This window comes from Harpia harpyja, chromosome 14, assembly GCF_026419915.1.
Source record: "Harpia harpyja isolate bHarHar1 chromosome 14, bHarHar1 primary haplotype, whole genome shotgun sequence".
Lineage (NCBI taxonomy): Eukaryota > Metazoa > Chordata > Aves > Accipitriformes > Accipitridae > Harpia > Harpia harpyja.
Genome location: NC_068953.1, coordinates 4,733,915 through 4,751,678, shown reverse-complemented (window position 1 = coordinate 4,751,678; position 17,764 = coordinate 4,733,915). Strand labels below are relative to the sequence as shown.

Genomic DNA, 17,764 nt, shown 5'->3' with positions numbered 1-17,764 from the left:
TGTTTCTTTAAAACAATTTTTATCTTGGCTTGTGGGGCTGTACAAGTAGAAATTAAAACACTGCTTGGTATTTCCTTGCCCTTCCTATCTGTTCTTCATCCCCAGATCCTTTCAGCTCTCCCCAGCTCCCCCCGCTTCCCTCCCCAGCTTGCCTTGAAGGGCTGGGAAAGCCGGCTCTGGCGCATTATGTTGCCTGCCTGATTGTTGTGGGGTTGTGTTTGTGTGGGGAAGGTCACGAGACAAAAAGACCACCAGGCAGGGGTGGGCGGGGGGTGTTCAGTCCCTCTCCATTCAGTCCTTGTGGCGATGGGTGGGAAGAGTCTTGTTTGCATGACAGGATTTCAGGGGGCGATTGCTTTTTGTTTAGGTTTCTTCCATGGCTGCTGCATGGGCCCTGGAGGGCTACAACAAAAGTAGAGCATATATATGAGATTCATGGGGCTGAAGCATGCTGAGGTAACCAAGAAGCAAAGCCGTTAGTGCAGGAGTGACTGTGCCAGAGCCAGTCACTGTGCGTTTGCAGCCTGGAGACTGTCAGCAATTGATCTGGGTGGGGTGTTTGTGCTATGTCCAGTCTTGGCTCTGGTGGGAGTTCCTCTTGGTTGTCCGAATCCTGTGTGTGGGCCAAGATCCTTAGCTGGAGGAATACTGTGGAAGTTTTCTGTCTGTGGAATGAAGGTCGTAATGGGGGGGGGACAGCTCCATGGACCTGCCACAGTGGCTATGCTTCCCTGAATATTTTTGAGACTTCCATCCAGTGACATGTTTGCAGCATCTGCCTCCTTCCTTGCCCATCAACTCCACACTTCTGAGAGCATCCTTGTGTTTAAACAGTGCTTACTTCCTTATCATCCCTCTGAGAAGCTGAGATGCTGTGCCTCAGTGTGGCTCTCTCCTCACCCCCCATCCTTAGAAAGCAGCTCAGTCTATATTTACCAGTGGTGTGCACAAAGGCAAACATTGTCAGGGACTTATTGTAACTGTCCCAATTACCCTGAGTTCATTTGCATAAGAAGATTGACTAGCCTGTGGTAGTGGCTTTGCCTTGGTCGTCTGATATGGGACACTTAGATTTGGGGAGCAGAAAAGAACTAGACTTCCCAGGCTGCGTGTGGGATGGGGTGACAGTTTTGGTCCCTAACAGCGCGGGTGCTATGTCAGCCCTTCCTGGAAGGACGATGACTTGTCAGCTCCCAGCCACTGGCAGGACAACTCTGCCTGATTCAGTTGTGATAGCTGCCAGTTTCCCAGAGATGCAGATTCAAGGAACCCCAAGCATGCCTGAGCTCCTGACTGTCCCATCTGAGTAAAGCCTTCTCCTGTATAGTGTGTGTGTGTGTGTATTTATGTATTTATTTTTAGTAGGTGTTGACCCTGCTTGAATGCTTTTAGACTAAGCAGTGACCTGCCTTGTGTTGTCACTTCCCTCAGGCACATGTAACCTCTCTTCCTTCTGTCTAGATTTCTTCCAGAGAGCTAGCTGTTCCTGCAGGCAGGCACTAAAGGGAGAGGAAAGCAGCTGGGATGAAGCCCAAGTGAGGAAGCAGGCTGAAATGGTATGATCTCTTGACCCAAAGCAATAGCTAGTGCTGTTAGGGCTTGCTCACACTGCAGCAGCTGCACAGCTCACGCTCCTTTCACTGAATTGAGAATTATTCGTATTCTCTTTCCCTTCCCCCAGTGCCATATGTAACATGATCTGCCCATGCCCAGGCTGGCAGATGGAAAAGCAAGACACTCGTCTATTTGCAGTAATGGTTCTTCATAGGCTCAACTGGCCTGTCAAGTTACAATGTTCAAGCTTGTCAGCTTTGGCAGAGCAGCCTTTCTGGAGACCCTTACAGTCCCTCTGCCACTGCTGTGTGTGTGCAAATGCCTGCGCAAACGCACATCTACCTCTTCATCTCCCTGCTGCTTCCAGGAGAGACTCTCACATTTTGACATCTTTCCTTTTTGCTTGTGGATATCACCAAGCTTAGTGTACTTCCTGGGAGTGCTTTGACCTTTACTTTTAACCCCTCCTTAAAAATCTCCCCTCTAGTATTTGGCAATTTCCAATTTTTACTAGTCAGTTATTAGGTGGCAATGTAGGAGTGCTTCATGGAGGTGGCTGGAGCGCAGGCAGCTCATCTCAACCATAGTAGTATTTTAAAGCCTCTTGCATTCTTGGGTGAATTACATCGCCTTTCTGCTTTTTGTTCCCAGTTCGTAAAGTGGAACTCTGTCTACTGAGCCAAAGGCAGTGGTACCACTGTGAATCAGAGAGAGCACAAATTATCATTTCAAAATGCACTCTGTGATAGAGACCTGATTGCTAATGGCCAGATCCCAAGTTTCTGTCCTATATTTTTGGACCTCACTGAGAGGAATTGATGATCCAGCATTGATTTTCTCAGGAACTCCTTTGCTATTTCTTTAGCGTGGTGGGGGCGGGGAGGAATCCTCATGTCTTTTCTTGGATGAGTTGCTGCTTGTGCTCCGACTCCAGGACGCTCACATTTTTTGCCTGAAATTAACTGCATTGATACTGTTATATTTACTTGGTGCAAGAAACATCAAAAAAGAAAGGGGCAGAACCAGAGTCTCAAGTTGAGGCACAAATGAGCCCCTCATGGTTCCTCTAGCAACGCTTTAAAAGCCAGTTTGTATGTTTGACTGCCCCGATGTGTTGAAAAGGCAAAGTAGGGTCAAGTCTTAGATTTAAATTTGTTTTCCTTTCCATTGTCTTTGTTTTTGAGGGCTGTGTCCTACCTTCTACTGGGTTTCTATGACCTCTCATTTCAGCTTGTGTGACAGTGGAGTCTAGTTATGAACAAGCAAAACATGAGCTCCAGACACTGAATTAGCTTTTAAATGGTTGTTCCTGATAAATATAAAAGATTTTCTGAGCATGAAGTAAAGGGCTATGATTTAAGGTCTTATGCTATCCCTTTTAGAGTGAGTCACTGTATCTTTTGCTTTGCAGTTGGGAAAATTAGATTTGTCACAGGATCATGTAGGGGGTGACTGATAGACCTAGGAGGATAACAGATACCTTGGCCTATCGAAATCTGCACAACCAAAAGGGGTGGGAGTGTATCCAGTTTTCAGCTCTGCCAGTGAGGTTCAAGTAATAAGATGTGGCCTTTCTAAATGCTTTATTTTCCCCAGCTGTGAAAAGGGCAGAGGTGAGTGAATAGTGGTAAGTAGAGTTTCGTTTGCAATTCCCCAAAAGATTGGGAAAAATGCTTTTTGTTTCTCTTTGAGCAAAATATTTAGTTTGACTTGAGCCAAACCATCTGGGCACTCTGAACATAAACATAAATGGCAATTTTCTAATGAAACATTTTGAAAATGGTAACGTCCAGTGTTTTGGCCTTGTAGAATCTGAGGGAACTTCTTCTAAACAATCAATGTTCAAAGCTAAGGCAAATTCACAGGAAAGTCTTGGCATGACTGAAATCTCCAAGTTTTTGCTTGGAAAAGTTTTGTTTTGAAAAAATTTATCCTGACTTTAAGAGCGGAGTAAAGCCCTGCAAATAACACTGATGATAAACAATGTTTCAATGTCATACATATGAACTGCATCTTGTCCCACTTTTAGGGTAGTGTTACACTTGCATCTCTTGGGCTGCTGCTTGTAATTATCTTGGTGCTTTATCCTATCAGCTGTTTCCACGTTACTGGCTCAGTTTTGCTACAATTCTCTTTGATGGGGGCCGTCTGCCTTTGGTGGCTGCTGTTTGAGTTGCTCTGGGTTCATGAGAATCTGTTGACTGGGAGCAAAGAAGGTGCCTGATGGTGGAGGGATTATACAGGGCCAGATGACGGTAACACTGTCTGCTCCAGGCAGCTTTTCTGGTCCAGGATTAAAGTTCATGCTGTGTTACTTGCGTCTCCGTCTAAGGCCTTGTCAAGTCCATGTGGGAAGCTATTCTGCCTGCAGCATTTCACTTTGTGCTGCTCAGCTCACTCTCTGCCTGATTTCTCCTCCCCTCTTTCCCTTTCCATTCAAGCAGCACCTTTCAGTCTTCCCCATTCAGGTCTGTCTTTGCTCTCTGCCCTGTGTAAAACTTCCATGCCCTCCTTACCATTCATCATCTCTTGCTCATTCACCTCCCTACTTGCCTTTCTCCATTCATCTGGGCTTCCTCTCGGCCAGTCTAGGCTGCCCTCTCCTCCTGCCCCTTCCGCAGTCCTCCTTTTGTGTTTTTGCACTCCCTTCTCTGTGACCATCCGAAGCACAGCAGTCTGCAGTGGGGTCTGTGAGGATGCTCTGCTAGAAGTTGGCCCCACTTGATGGGCTAATTAATCCCCAGTAGAAGCCTGGTGGGATTGTTTTGGGTGGATTTGTCTCTCTAGTAACCCTGCAGGTGAGAAGATTATTTTTTTTCCCCCCACTCTCTTCCTGCTTCCCAGAGATGCAGCATGATGCATGAGTAGGAAGAGTATTGCCATTTCCTAACCTTCCTTTTCAGTCTGGTCTTTCTGTCTCTCCCTCCTGGCTTGTTTCCCCTTTGTTTGCAGTGGTTGCAACTCTCGGGTAACTCCTTGGGAGGTGGTTTTGATTTCCTCATTCCTGAGGAGCATAACATGCATTCTCTTAATTATGCTGGCTCTCTAATTATGGTTGTTGCCTGTGCCTTCTCTGCTTCCTTCTTCTAATCATCTATGTTGGGGTTGTATCAGTTTTGGAAAGCCATCTCTGCACTTGAATGTGTGTTTTAAGTGTTACTCAGGAAATAGCTTGTGAATTGCAGTAGCCAGGGCTTGTTGTTTCTAAGTCTCAATGCAGCCACAAACCTGTGCTTGTGATGCAGACATGGCAAATATGGACCACAGGCCTCTGCCAAAGATCCCCCAGCCTGCTGTGCACATGGTCCCCTACAGCTCGCACCGATGCTGGCAGTGTGCAAACATCACCCCCATCCCACTGAAGGAGCAGGTCTCTGCTGCAGTGTGGCAGGAGAACTAAGTGGGAGGTCTGCTTGCCTGTGGGTGCCCATGGGGGGCTTCAGCTTTGAATGGTTAAACTGCATTCAAGCCAGTCTGTTCAAGTAAAAAGGGAATATTAGAGCTTGGGAAGAGTGCACAGGCTTGTCAGAGGAAGCAGGTGCTCTTTAAAGCATGTGTGAGCCCTATACACATGAGAAATCTGATTAGTTCAGTAAAGGAGGCAGAAAAGAGGGAGAGGCAGGCAAGGAGAGGGGCTCTGTGAGTGAGTGCAGGTTTGACTGACAGGGCGAGCGCTCTGTTGTGTGGGAGGCTGTGAAGGGAGTATCCGCTGCTGTCTCCCGACGCAGTAAGGAGCCCCTGCTACGGCTCAAGCAGGGCCAGGCTCTGTGAGGACTTGTCAATGCTGTGAGAAAGAGCTTTTCCCCTGATAACTGTCTAAAAGAGGGATTTCAAACCATGCTGTGGTATAGTTTGTTGTCAGGCTGGTGAATGTGTAAAAGGGGTTCCCTATTCACCATGTTTGGGCCCCACAGAGACGTTACACCTTGCAGGGCACAGCTAGCCAGAGGCCAGCCCTGCATTTTGTCACCTGCAGGGAGAACTGCTCTGCTCCAGCTGTAAGGCTTGGGCAGTGAACCTGCATGGACAGCACTTCTTCCTATGAAGTTAGTTGCATTCCTGTTGTGGAGTCTTTATTTAAGTCATGATTTGCTTTAAAACTTCAGACACGTTTTGTGTCTGTTTGAAAACTGTGGCAAAGAGAACTCTAGAAACACTGTGCTTTGCATTGTATTTGTCCCTCGTATCCAGTAATAAGATATAAGGCGTATAAGAAGCCCAAAATGCAGCTTAATTTCTCTGACTTGTGGTTGTGCAGCTTTGGCACTTGGACAAAACTGTTCTACCCTTAAACCAAAGTATATTTGACATAGCAGACACTGGGAAAGTGCAAACACTGCAGACCTTACCCTTGCAGTCCTTCATGGAGGGAACCTGCAATCTGGGTGTCATCCAGGACTGATTTGGATATATTGCCTAAGAAACAATGTGAACCACCACAGCTTCCAGCAGTCTGGCTCCTTACTGCAGTTGTAACCACTGTGGTCACCCTGGAAAGATGCAAGCCAGGATTGCTTGCTCTCAAGTGTTTAAATGATAGAGGTTAGAGTAATAATACTTCCAGCTCTGGGTTCTATTTGGAACCAACCTGCCTGGAGTACTTTTGAGATAGTTATGTTGTTGCAGTGTAACGCCAAGTACCTACAAGGCATTGCAGGGAATCATGCGGTAACCTCTGCCTCTTCACAAGGCTGACATTATCTTCTGCTCCAGTTTAGCTTGGAAAGCAGAGGAGTTTCTTTGGTAGCTTCTAGTCCCCATGACTGAACAAAGCCAGATGTAAAATCAGTATAAGTTAAATATGTTTCCCAGTCTGTTTAGTAGAAGTTTTGCTCTGTGGTTGTTGTTCTAACCAGAAGTGTGGTTTGAATTCCAGTATAGGTGGGTCATTCTGGTTATATGTGTGTTACGGCAGTTTTTAGTTGGGGCTTTAAATGCATCTGTTTGGCTTAAGTTTTTCTGAGCCCTAATAACTTGCAGTCAGGTTGGAAGGGAACTGTTGGGATCATCTAGTCTCTCATAATGAAGGCCAGAAGATTTTCTGAGTGGTCTTCTGCTTGACCTCGGCCATACCTCATCTCCTAGGAAAACTTGCAATTTAATTGTAAAACTTCTGGTGAAGTTAGTGAGACATTTCACTTGTTAATAGTAAAAATAATCAACTTATTCTAATCTAAAGCTGCCCAGCTTTGACCTCTAGGCCCTAGATGTGATTATACCTTTGTCACAGTGGAGAATCCTCTACTGCCAAATTTCTGTTCCCTTTGTGGTTCTTCTGGACAGCGATCAAGTCATTGCTTAACCTTCCCTTTCATAAGCTAATGAATTGAGCCTGTCAGTGGAGCCAGTCAGACTATACCAGTAACAAAGTGCCAAACGCAGAGGTAATGTCACCTCATTTACAAACCTGCAGGTCATGTTTCGTTTTTTGAAGGCAGTGTTACCTTGAGAGCTCTCAGTGTAACAAACAAGGCTTTTTTTTTCCCGGAGTAGCTGCTTCTGAAGATGGCATTCCCCATCCTGTAAGCTGGCTGATGTTCTTGGCTCCTGGCCATATGGCTTTCCATTTGTTTTTACTGTAATATGTATTGTTTGCAAGCACCCAGCTTTACCAAAAGACCCAGCTCATGCTCAGTAACTTGCTGCTTTAGCTCATCTGTGAGCATGATGCAGACTTATCTTACACTTTGGAGAAAGTCACTGATGATAATTCTGTAGGGGCAAGAACAAATTCTCATGGGTCCCCATTAGTGGCATCTCCATGTGATGGTAGCTCTCTAGCTTAGTTTTATTTTTGAGACCTGTCAAATAGGCAGACTTTAGCATGTTGAATGTGTGACAGCCTGAGTTTGTGTCACAGTAAGTCCTCAAACACAGGGTTGTCTGGTGATGTCACATGCCCTGCAGAAATCAGTTATACCAGTGATCCTGTCTTATGATCTACACCAAGTTTGTATTCCCATCCAGATAATATCAGCTGAATATAATCTGTTTTCTGTAGCCTATTCTGACTGATATTAGACCAGTCCTCCTCCCATTATGCATTACTCAATATCAGTCATCTGTTCATTTGCTGTGGGTTGCTATTAGGCCAACAGACCTGCTTTGTCCCATTAAATTCTTGTCACAGCCCTGCAGTTTTGGGAGTGGTGTGGGTGCCTGTCACCATGTTTGGACAGGAGTTTGGGAGCCGTGGTTGGAAGGTTGCTGATGCAAAGCTGGAAGAAAGGTAAAAAGCAGATCTTGATGTTCCTCCAGTGTTCCCAGACTTGCAGAAAATCAGTATTAGTACTGGCTTTTAAAAATCTTTTGGATGAAAGTTACCTTGACCTGCTGATTCAAAACTATCTAACTTTGGCAGCTGCTGTGTAATGTTCTCCAGAGTTACTGCTGGGACAGAAAGTGTGTCATCATCGTATAATAGAAATAATTCATTGGGCTTTTGTTCATATACAGAACATAAACATTTCAACTACTGCAGATTCTTTTGCGCTGGTACCACCTATGCTACTTTTTCCACATAATATCAGACCAAAACCCTGTTTTGAATGAGGAGACTCATCTGCCTCACCTGTACCAGCAGAGACGCTGCTGTGACAGGTGACATTGTTGATAGCAGTGAATTTTACAGAAATGCTTGTGTATGTTTACTTAACCTGGGGGTAAGCGGGGATCTGACTGCAGGAACTTGGCCTGAAATACAGCCCCAGCTGAACAGCTATTCTGACTGTTGTGTTTTGGTTTTTGGTTTTTGTTGTTTTTTTTTATTTTCCTCATAGCAATAGTGATTAGAGCCTGTCTGTCTCCCAGCTGTGAGGTTGACTGTGCATGCTATGCCTTCTGTTATGTAGTCCAAATAAATGCAGCATCCTACCCAGAGTGTATTGCATTTCAGCTCGGAATGAAATGGCTTATGCATTATGTCCCTTCATGATGTAGAAGCCCTGAGAGATGTGATTAATAGTGATACAAGATTTTGAGATCCTCCAATAAGACATGACTAAAAAGAGATAAACAATAATTATGTGGTGGTAAATGAGAATATCATGTGTCATGGTAGTATAGATATTGCTCTTTTCAGCTTTTGATATTTAATGCCTTATACCATCCAGATGAAAAGTAGGTTTAATTTTAATTAGACTGTGGAACTCATTGCCTCAGGAGATTGTGGAGCCCTAAAAACTAGAGGAATTCAAAAGGGAGAGCAAGAGATTGGGCATTTGTACATATAATAATGTCTGGGCCAGTGCTGACAAGCAGATCTAGAAAGAGTGTTAAACCTCTTGCCTAAGGATTTAAGAAAAGGTTTTAACTGTTAGGGTGGGTTTGGTCATGGTAGTCACTAGGTGATCTCTTGTAGGCTTCATCTTGTCCACAATCTCAGAAATGCGCAGATAGTCAGCACCAGAACTGGGCTGGTGATGCAAGATACATGACTCGCCAGTCTGGGCTGTAACCTGCCCAGCCTGTTGCTGCAGCTGAGGACATCTGTCCAGCAAAATATGCAAGGTTCCCAGTGCTGGATCAAGATTAAAAATTTTATTTCTACCTAAAAAAACCTCCACTACTTTTTAGAGTGCCTCAGCTTCTTTCCATTAGTCTTAATGCACTTACATAAATAATAAAACAGGAAGAAGCAGAGCTGGAGAAGGCTCAGTCTATAAACATGTCTCTTTGCATTAAGCCTTGTGGCATAATGGAGGGCATCTCCTGCCATCCATGCTGTCTCGTTAATCATGTAATTATCTCCCTCACTTTCAGTGCTTCATCTCCTTCCTTGTCAGTGCTGCTGATAATAGAGCTTCTATTTACCCTGGCTTCTTTCTGGGGAGCGGCTTTGGTTTCAAAGCCAGCACAGTGGCATATTTTGAATAATTTAGTTCTGGGTGGCTTGAACACTGTGTGTAATTCCCCAGCTGAGACTGGAGGCTGATTCCTGAGAGTTCTGCCAGAAGGCTGATCTGGACAGAGGCAGTGGGATGGCTCAGAGTGGTGGGTCGCTGAGACAGCAGAGGGCTGAAAGCTAGCTCAACAGGTTCTGTGAGTGCTTCTCAGCTCTATCCTCTCTTAGTGTCTTAGCAAGGACTTGCAGCGAGAAACCCACAGGCAGAGGAAGGACAGGGGAGGGAGCTGCATAAAAAATGTATATGGAAACAGAAACATGGATTTGGGTACCTGGCTGAGCATGATAGGCTTCCCCAGCAAGCTGTGGGTCAGAAATTCCAGGGGTGTCCAAATGCAAGATTTGCTTGGACCAGGGGTCTGAACACCTGTGGAGTCAAGGAGTTCAATGTGGTGTCCAGCTGTCATTGGCTTTGGAAGGTTTGGTATGTTTCTATACCTGAAACTTTGGCAGAAGGCCAGCTCTGTTCATATTCTCCCTGTGCTGCTTGGCCTTGTGGCTTGCTAATTGCTCTTTGCCATTGCAGCCATCATCCAGTCATGCTCTGTAAGTGCTCCACAGCCCTCACTGTGCTAGATCACGCAGGCACAGGTGTGTTGCTTGTGCCATGTAGATGGGGAAGTCAAGGCACTACAAGAGGCACCTGGGCTCACTCCAGAAATCTTGGCAATACCAAGAATCAAACCTGGTCCCAAAGCCCTCTTTCCTATCTGCCTAACTGAGCGGCGGTGCACTCCTGAATCCTTTTATTCTCCCGTTCATGTTTAATCTGTACTTCCAGTATCTGTTTAGATGAAGTGCTTTTGCAGAAGGTAACAACAGATGGTAGTAATGTAGGTCCTTTTCTTGTCTTTGCACCTAAGATAGTAGGAAAAATAAATTAGAGCAGAAACGCCTCTACAGGTTGGCCAGCCAGCTAATGAACCTGGTCCTTCAGGCTACTCTGCCCTTCAAGGAAAAGGGAATCTTATACCAGCTCCCTCCATCTCCAGTTTGCCATGTGCTGCATGCAGAGAGATACTTACCCAAATCCAGGTGATGGACCATCTGCTCTGCAAGTGCCTCCCTGCCTAGGTGAATGCTGAGCTGGGTAGCTCTGTGCTCTCTCACTGCAGCTTTCCGGGGAGCGGGTCTGTCCGGGGACCCTGCTTGGTGAGTTAGTGAGGGTATATCCTCCGTGCTTAAATGCAATCTGGCTTTTGAGAACTGGGTGATGTTTCCAGCCCTCGGGTTCACCTCAGGTCAAAGCAATCAAACATGCACTAAAAGTACTGCTGGACAGCCCTTAATCACTTTATATTGTCTGGGCAGTAGTGGGTAAATTCATTATTTACAGGGGAAGAGAGTGTGCGTCACTGGAGCCAGCACTAATGTTTTACCACACGTGTTCAGGCAACTGAGATTATGTGAGTTTTAATGGTGAGAGGCTGGATTTCAAGGTGGAGGGATATACACTTACCTTTGACTGGTCTTCCTCTCTTCTGGATCAGGGTTTCTCCTCTCATGTGCACCTCCCACTATTGGAAGAGAGAGCAGGATCATTAACCTGCTGGGAAGATCATCACCACCAGGCAGTGATGAAACTCCTGTTAAAACAGCCTCTTTTTGCCCTCTCATTTGGATTATAAGGCAGACTTTCATCTTCTGCCTTGTCATTCCTTTAATCTTCATCAAAGGAGCAAATGCTACATGTACTGTTGCCACATTGTTGGTTTTTTTCCTGTTGTTTTTTTTTAAACAAACAAAAAAAATCCCTCTCACCAACTCACAGCATGACCCTAAAGGTTATGCAAAGGTAGAGAGTGGGCTCTGGTAAAATGTGTGACTATCTTGAGGAGAGTTTCAATTTCTGTCTTAAATGTCTTTTCACAGCTTCAACTTGGAGTCTGTCAATTTCATGTATTGACTTGGAGATGCTTGATTTAACTACAGCATGGCCCTTGAGGCTGGAGATGGTCTGGTTGTTTCCAGACCTTGTTAGCATCCCTAGATTGCGGAGACTATGCCATCTAATGGTCTGAGTTCAAATCCAGCAAACTTAGAGTGGTTTCTGAAACCCTTGGAGATGAACAGATTTTGCATGTGATCGACTCCCTCTTTCCAGCGGGAAAGGGCCTAATGTGAACAAGAAGCAGGCCTACTATTGGTAGCTCCTTTCTGGTAGGAAATAACACAGGAGTTGTCATTTCCATGTAACAGGAGGGGAAGCTAAAGCTGAAGGCGATTTATTTCCAGAATCTGCCTCCTAGTCTGGAGAAGAACTGGGGTCAGTGCCAGGAGGCCTGACTGCCAGGCCAGTGTCTCCCAGAAATGAAGATACCGCTGGACCATAGAATGATTCAGATTTGAAGGGACTGATCCTACTCAAAGCCAACTTCCTAATTAGATGAAGTTGCTTGGAGTCTTGCCCATTGCAAAGACAACTTATGGCTTGGGTGATGCCAAGACAAAGCCCCTTGATGAGGAAACCACGGGTTGTAGCAAATTCTCGGTTCCTGCAACAGATCTGCAATCCTAAAGCCAGCCAAGGATCCGCATGTTGTGCCCAGTTCAGCTGTTGACTCTCCAGCTGCTTTGATGCCCCAGAGGGCTGTTTGCCATGAGGGAGGGGAGCAGCTGGCTGCGCTATGTGAAATGTCTGCATTTTCCCAAGATGCCCATTGTCTGTCTGCAGCACCAGCCTCCACCCTACTTGCTCACTGAGCCGTGGCTGATGTGTCTTTAATTAAAGAGGAGGAACAATTTGAGATTTCGTTTTCTTTTCTCAACCATATTTCCTATTTCCATCAGAGTTTGCAGGGGCCCCTCCCCTTACATTTGTCTTGTAGTTTTGCTGTGGGGCCTTCAGTTTATGGTGTGTCTGCTCTAAAATAAGGAAGAAATAGCAAAAAATAGCTTGTTTTGGGCCAGGGAATTAAGATCCTGAGTCAGATGGCTGCTACGGTCATTAACATATTTACATTTTTGCTTAAGAGCCTGGTTGAGGATCAAGGGAGTTAAGGGTGATTGTCATTGAAATGCGGAGGAAACCTTGCATGAAATTGCCGTTAGTGTCCTATTGTTTGGGGGGGTGAGGGGGGGCAAATGGCCTTCCTCATCCCTGCACCCGTTGTGTTGCGCTTGTTTGCCCAAGTAGATGGGCAGAGGCAGAAGGAACTACGCTGAAGGAAGCCACTGTTCTGATTTAGCTGCTGGGAGGCTTTGCCTGGGGAGCTGTCCCTGTGGGGCTGAACCTGGGGCTCAGCGCAGCCATGCTGCTGGCTGCCAGTCATCGTCTGTCCTCTCGGTGAGACAAAGGTGCTTGGCTGGGCTTGTGGGACAACTAGCCCTTAACGAGATCATCATGGATAAATACATGAAGCGTGTAGCAAAGGTCAGTTGCCTCTTTTATAATTGATGGACCCAAGTGTTTTGAGTGTGCAGTCACATGTTGTTTTTGCCGTGTGTAGGGACACATGTTCTGCAGGACCAGCTCAACCCCTTGATTTTTGTGGCTAGCTGTGATATCAGAAACAAGGTTTGAGGCAGTTTGAAGTGTTGAGGTGGATTCTGAGTGCTGTAGTAACAGATTTTTATATGCTGAAAAAAAATGTTTAAACATAAATAAGAGAACTCCCTTACAGCTGGGGTTTACAGAAAAACATTCTGCTCCAGGTTGTGGAAGCAGTGGTCTAGTCCTGCTCTGAGGCAGGCTTTTTTAGTTCAGATGCCAGTTGTTCATTGTTCACCTCTTACTCTTTCATGCTGTTCAGATCCACTGTTTTAATTCAAACCTATTTCTGATTAGTATCATTAACTTAGTGCCAAAAAGAAAATTATACATAGTAATGTGAAAGAGGAGAACAGCCTCCCTAGCACATTTACAGTACTGAAAATACTAGCTACCTTCTGCCACTGCTTTGATTTTGGTGGGACAAGCAGCAAGACAGTGAGCTGAAGGAGGAATGCTGGTACCTATTGGTGTGAGAAAGAAGCATCTTTGGAGCAGAGGCTCATTTGTAGCCACCAGACAGGCTTCAGCTGCCTGTCCGTTCGGGAAGCCAGCAGCCAGTAACAGCTATGGACAGTACCATCTTGAGTGACAGGATCGTATCTGCTCTAGTGCTAGTGAGTCTGGAGTCATTAGCGTGTCCTTGTGGGCTGGTTTGAAGCTCTGAAGCGGTTTTGTAGTTTTTGTTCTTGGTTACAAAATGTTTCTTTTTGGAATGCATTAAAGCAGAAAAAAGTCTGGGAAAAGTGGTTTGTGATCCGAGCAGCTCTTTTGTGCTTCGGGAGCCTGTATGCTTCAGCTCTGTATCTCTTCTGCCCTTCGAAGGAATAGCCATGTTCCCCATGGCTGTGGCCATTGGTCTTTCCTACAAAGTCAAACAATGAGCACACAGCATGGGGAGAGTCCCACACTTCAGTCACTGACCCTGGCCCTCAAAGTAGGGAGGCACTTAAGCTTTCAGGGAACAAATGGTTTTGTCCTAGACAAGCTAGGTTCTGACATCTTAAATGTCAAGATACAGTTAAAGTGGTGCAGTTAAGTAAGATGTTGGTTAGGTCAAATGTTTTCAAGAAACAAGGATGAACACAGCAGTAGCTATGGGATTGCAGGTGTTAGATCCATTCACTGAATGACTCATCGCCCAGCTTCTGCAAATTCCCCTTGACAAAGGTCATCTCAGGTATTATGCTAATAATACTTTATTTTCTGCGTATCTGTGCTTCTGGGATTGGGCACTGGAAAATTAGGCTGGCTTGGGAGCCCCAGCAAGAGCCAAAAAGCATCAGAGCTGAGCCAGAGTGCAGAAGCCCTGATTTTGTGGTTGGTTTTAGAATTTGATCTGTTAACTCAAAGCATCAGAGTGGGCTGGAGTAGGGGAGCTAAACTTCTCCAGGGATTAATATTAAGCCCTTGTTTAACAGTAAACAGCTGATGAAATCCACCTTTGGCTCTGAGTGCCAGCTGTCAGGAAGGTACATCCAGGCCACCTTGCAAGGACAGAATAACCCTTGGCAGAGGGCGGGGGAGAGTGCCCAGCTCTGACTGTCCACAGGTCACTTGGTTTGTCTTGTTTTGTGTAATCCACTTGCCCCAGCACCTTCCTCACAGAGGGGCCGCTGCTTTGACAAAATCGCAGACCAGCTCTGCTCCAACAACGTGCTGTGATCTCCCCTCCTCAGATTAGACAGCTCCTCCTCACAAAGCAGCCAGTGATAGCAGAAGTCCCCAGGAGCAGCGGGACAAAGGTGCTCCTGCTGGAAGGAGATTGAGCCAGATCCTCGCACGTGGGCACTGCGTCCTCTAAACAAGCTGCCCGTGTCTGAGGCTGGTCTATTTTATAGCTGCTCTGCTCGCTGCAGAGCAGTGCCAGCCCTGCCGCTGGCAGGCTGCATCATGTGCCACATTCCCCTTCTCACCTCCTCCCTTGCCAAGGCAGCCTTTACTCCGCCGCGTCTGATTGAAGGCCCGGCGCCTGTTCAGCTTTTGTTCTCCGTTAGGAAAGAGCGAGGATTGTCAGGACCTTTTTGGCTCTGCCAAGGCCTTTTATGTCTAAAATGTTTCCATGAAAAGACTCCCTCCTGACCACCCTGCCCCCTGACAGCCATTCAATCCAGCCAACAACCTTGATATCATTATCTACAAAAGGAGGCCAGTGAGCACCAGGGTCCTCGCAGCCAAGTTTGGGAAATCAAAGGCAAATCTCCCAGCAACAGAGAGCTGGCAGAGATCAGACTGCACCACAGCTAGCGCGGGCTGGTCTGGCAGCTTGCATCCACTAGTTCTCAAAGCACAAAAGAAACATGCTCGGCGTGGTGCCAGCACTGGCTTTGTCGGGGCTGGGGGTGTGCCCGCCTGCGAGCTGGCAGCCCCTTGCAGAGTGCCCTGGGGAGCTCAGCGTGGGCTAGTCGCTGGAAGCAGTTGTAAGTTTGAACAGTCTTCCAAAGCTGTCTCTTTTTGGTCAGTGGCATTTTTAGGAGGTTAACGACTTTGAGGGAAAACAGTGATGTTTTTGGTCAGAGTGGGATTCACTGCAAGTCTCACCTGAGACTTTCCTTCTAATGAGTCTAGTTTATGTTCTGAAAACGGCATGTGGCTGCCTTGTCACTTTTAGTTTGACATAACATTCATCTGCTTTGCTCCCTGTCCAAAGACTTTCTTCCCAATCCATCTTAAAACAGAGAGCTCTTCAGCAGTGAAATCACTTACCATTTTGAAGGCATCTGTAGAGGTGATCTGGAAGAGTGACTGTCAGAAATACTGAGCACAGAAAGGGCTTGAGGAGGGATGGCGTATTCCCGTGTTGCAATTGTGTTAGGAAATACAGGAGTAAAACTGTTTTCAGTACGTTTTATCTGACAGACTGCATCTCTGGTTTGCTTGATAGTCCAGATAAAGAGGGATATAAAAAATAGCCGAGAGAAATGATGATGCAGAGGGAAGGAAGGTGAAGGGAGCTGACTTAGCTGAAGCTTGGGTGGAGACAGGGTGATGGTGTGGAGGATGATGCCTGGGTTCACCTCTCTCTGCAGCAGGGTGCTGTGCAGTCCCTGGGCAGTGAAAGGAAGCTGGAGATGGGGTGATTGCAGGGCAATGCATCACCAAAGCCTAGAGCAACCCCTGGGGTCCCAGTGGGCCTGCTGCAGGTGATGAATGCATTGGCAGAGTTGTGTGTAACGTGGAATGGTTAATTGTAGCACTTTCCCCTCCTATCCCAGTTCGATCCCGACAACACCGGCTACATCAGCACCGAGAAGTTTCGCTCCCTTCTCCAGAGACACGGCTCGGAGCTGGACCCCCACAAGCTGGAGGTCCTGCTGGCCCTGGCAGACAGCAACTCTGAGGGGAGGATCTGCTACCAGGACTTCGTCAACCTGGTGAGTGCTCTGGCTGGCAGGGCCTTTGAGTCCTTGGCTCTGCTTAAAACATTGGCTGTTGAGGGACAGTCCCTTTCCCTCCCTCCCTCTATCAACACCAGTGTTTGCCGTGTCCCTGCATCACACTCTGCATGGGCTTGCTGAAGTATTCAGTGGTGACTGAACTCTCAAGCCAAGAGTCAAGTTGCTGCTGATTTTTCCAGGGAAACAAGTTTGCATGGGAAGAAACTGGGGGAGCTGTTGTAACAGGAGCATGAAGCAATGGCTGCTGCTAGTTTTGAGGCTTTTGCTCTCAATTTCAATCGGTAGCTGTTGTAAGGAGCCATTTGTTTGGAAGCAGAGGTCTGTCAGTCTGAATGTCTCCTATTTTATCTAGAGATTTCACCACTCCCAGGCAAAATATAACACGGTGTTGACTTGCTGGGTGGAGTCATATTGCAGTGCTGTAGGCATCAACAGCAACAGGGATAAAGTGTTTCTAGGTCATGTTCATTTTATCCCAGGTGAGATGTCTCAGACTGTGTGAGTCATGATCTGGATGCCTCTCTGTCTTTACTAATGAGTCAATTAGTGAAGGGATCTCTCTGTTTCTCATCAAGGCAGTTCGGTGAGCCAACACAGATGTAGACATGTGTTGTTAGATGCCCAGGATGGCCTATAAATGTTGTTTGCAAGACGGGTATCTTGAACAGTGGCCATTCCAGGGGCTTTGCCCTGTTCTTGCTCTGTCATTCCCCACCTGAGTACCAGAAGATTTAGTGCAGCAGTAAGAGAAACCTGGGTGACAAAGTCAATGAGCAACGGAAGTCAGTGACATCTCTAAGGTTTTGCTGGAAAGCTGGATGTGTTCTCGATGCAGAGTATAATAATTTGCATCTCCATGTTCCTTCAGTCAACATGGGGATTTGATCCCTCCATTTGTCATGGTCACTCGTGCATGTGTTCTTGGTTGAGAAAGAAAGTGTCTTCTGTATGTCCTGTCTTCACATTAATCAGAAAAGTATGATGACAGGGCATAGTTGTCAAGGATCCAGGTCACAACCTGGTCAGGCTGTGGGCAGTGTGAAGGTGAAATTATTGCGATGCAATGACATAGATCTGCTGTATCTAATCGAGCCGTCTTGTTAGCCCCTTGCATGTATTTAGGTACACAGTAAAATAAATGTAGCAACTATTAAATAGATCACAGTGAGTGTGAGGTTTTCCTCAGCTCCAGCTTAATAAACAGTGTGGTCAATGGTACTCTGTGATCGGTGGTGTATTTATAGTAACAGCTGCTTGTTCTACAGTTTGGTGTATTCAAAGTACCATGCAAGCAAGCATTCACTAATTGAGCTGCACAACACTTAGGTAGCAGGAAGAGGTATCATCTAATTTCTTTTACAGAAATGATGGCAAGAGGCTCAGGAACAGAACTCGGCTTTTTCCTCTCTCCTTGCTCCA

General features: G+C 46.3%; 1 protein-coding gene across 2 annotated transcripts in view; it reads left to right on the top strand.

Annotated features, from left to right (window-relative positions):
* Positions 1-17,764, top strand: part of RHBDL3 (rhomboid like 3) — a 70,426-nt gene that overhangs the window by 22,112 nt on the left and 30,550 nt on the right. Inside the window, exons 3-4 of one of the 2 annotated variants that reach the window (XM_052807787.1) lie at positions 1,473-1,556; positions 16,163-16,321. In XM_052807787.1, coding sequence (XP_052663747.1) covers positions 1,473-1,556; positions 16,163-16,321 — 243 coding nt within the window. The remainder of the gene's footprint in view (positions 1-1,472; positions 1,557-16,162; positions 16,322-17,764) is intronic. The other variant, XM_052807788.1, reaches the window with a different exon arrangement.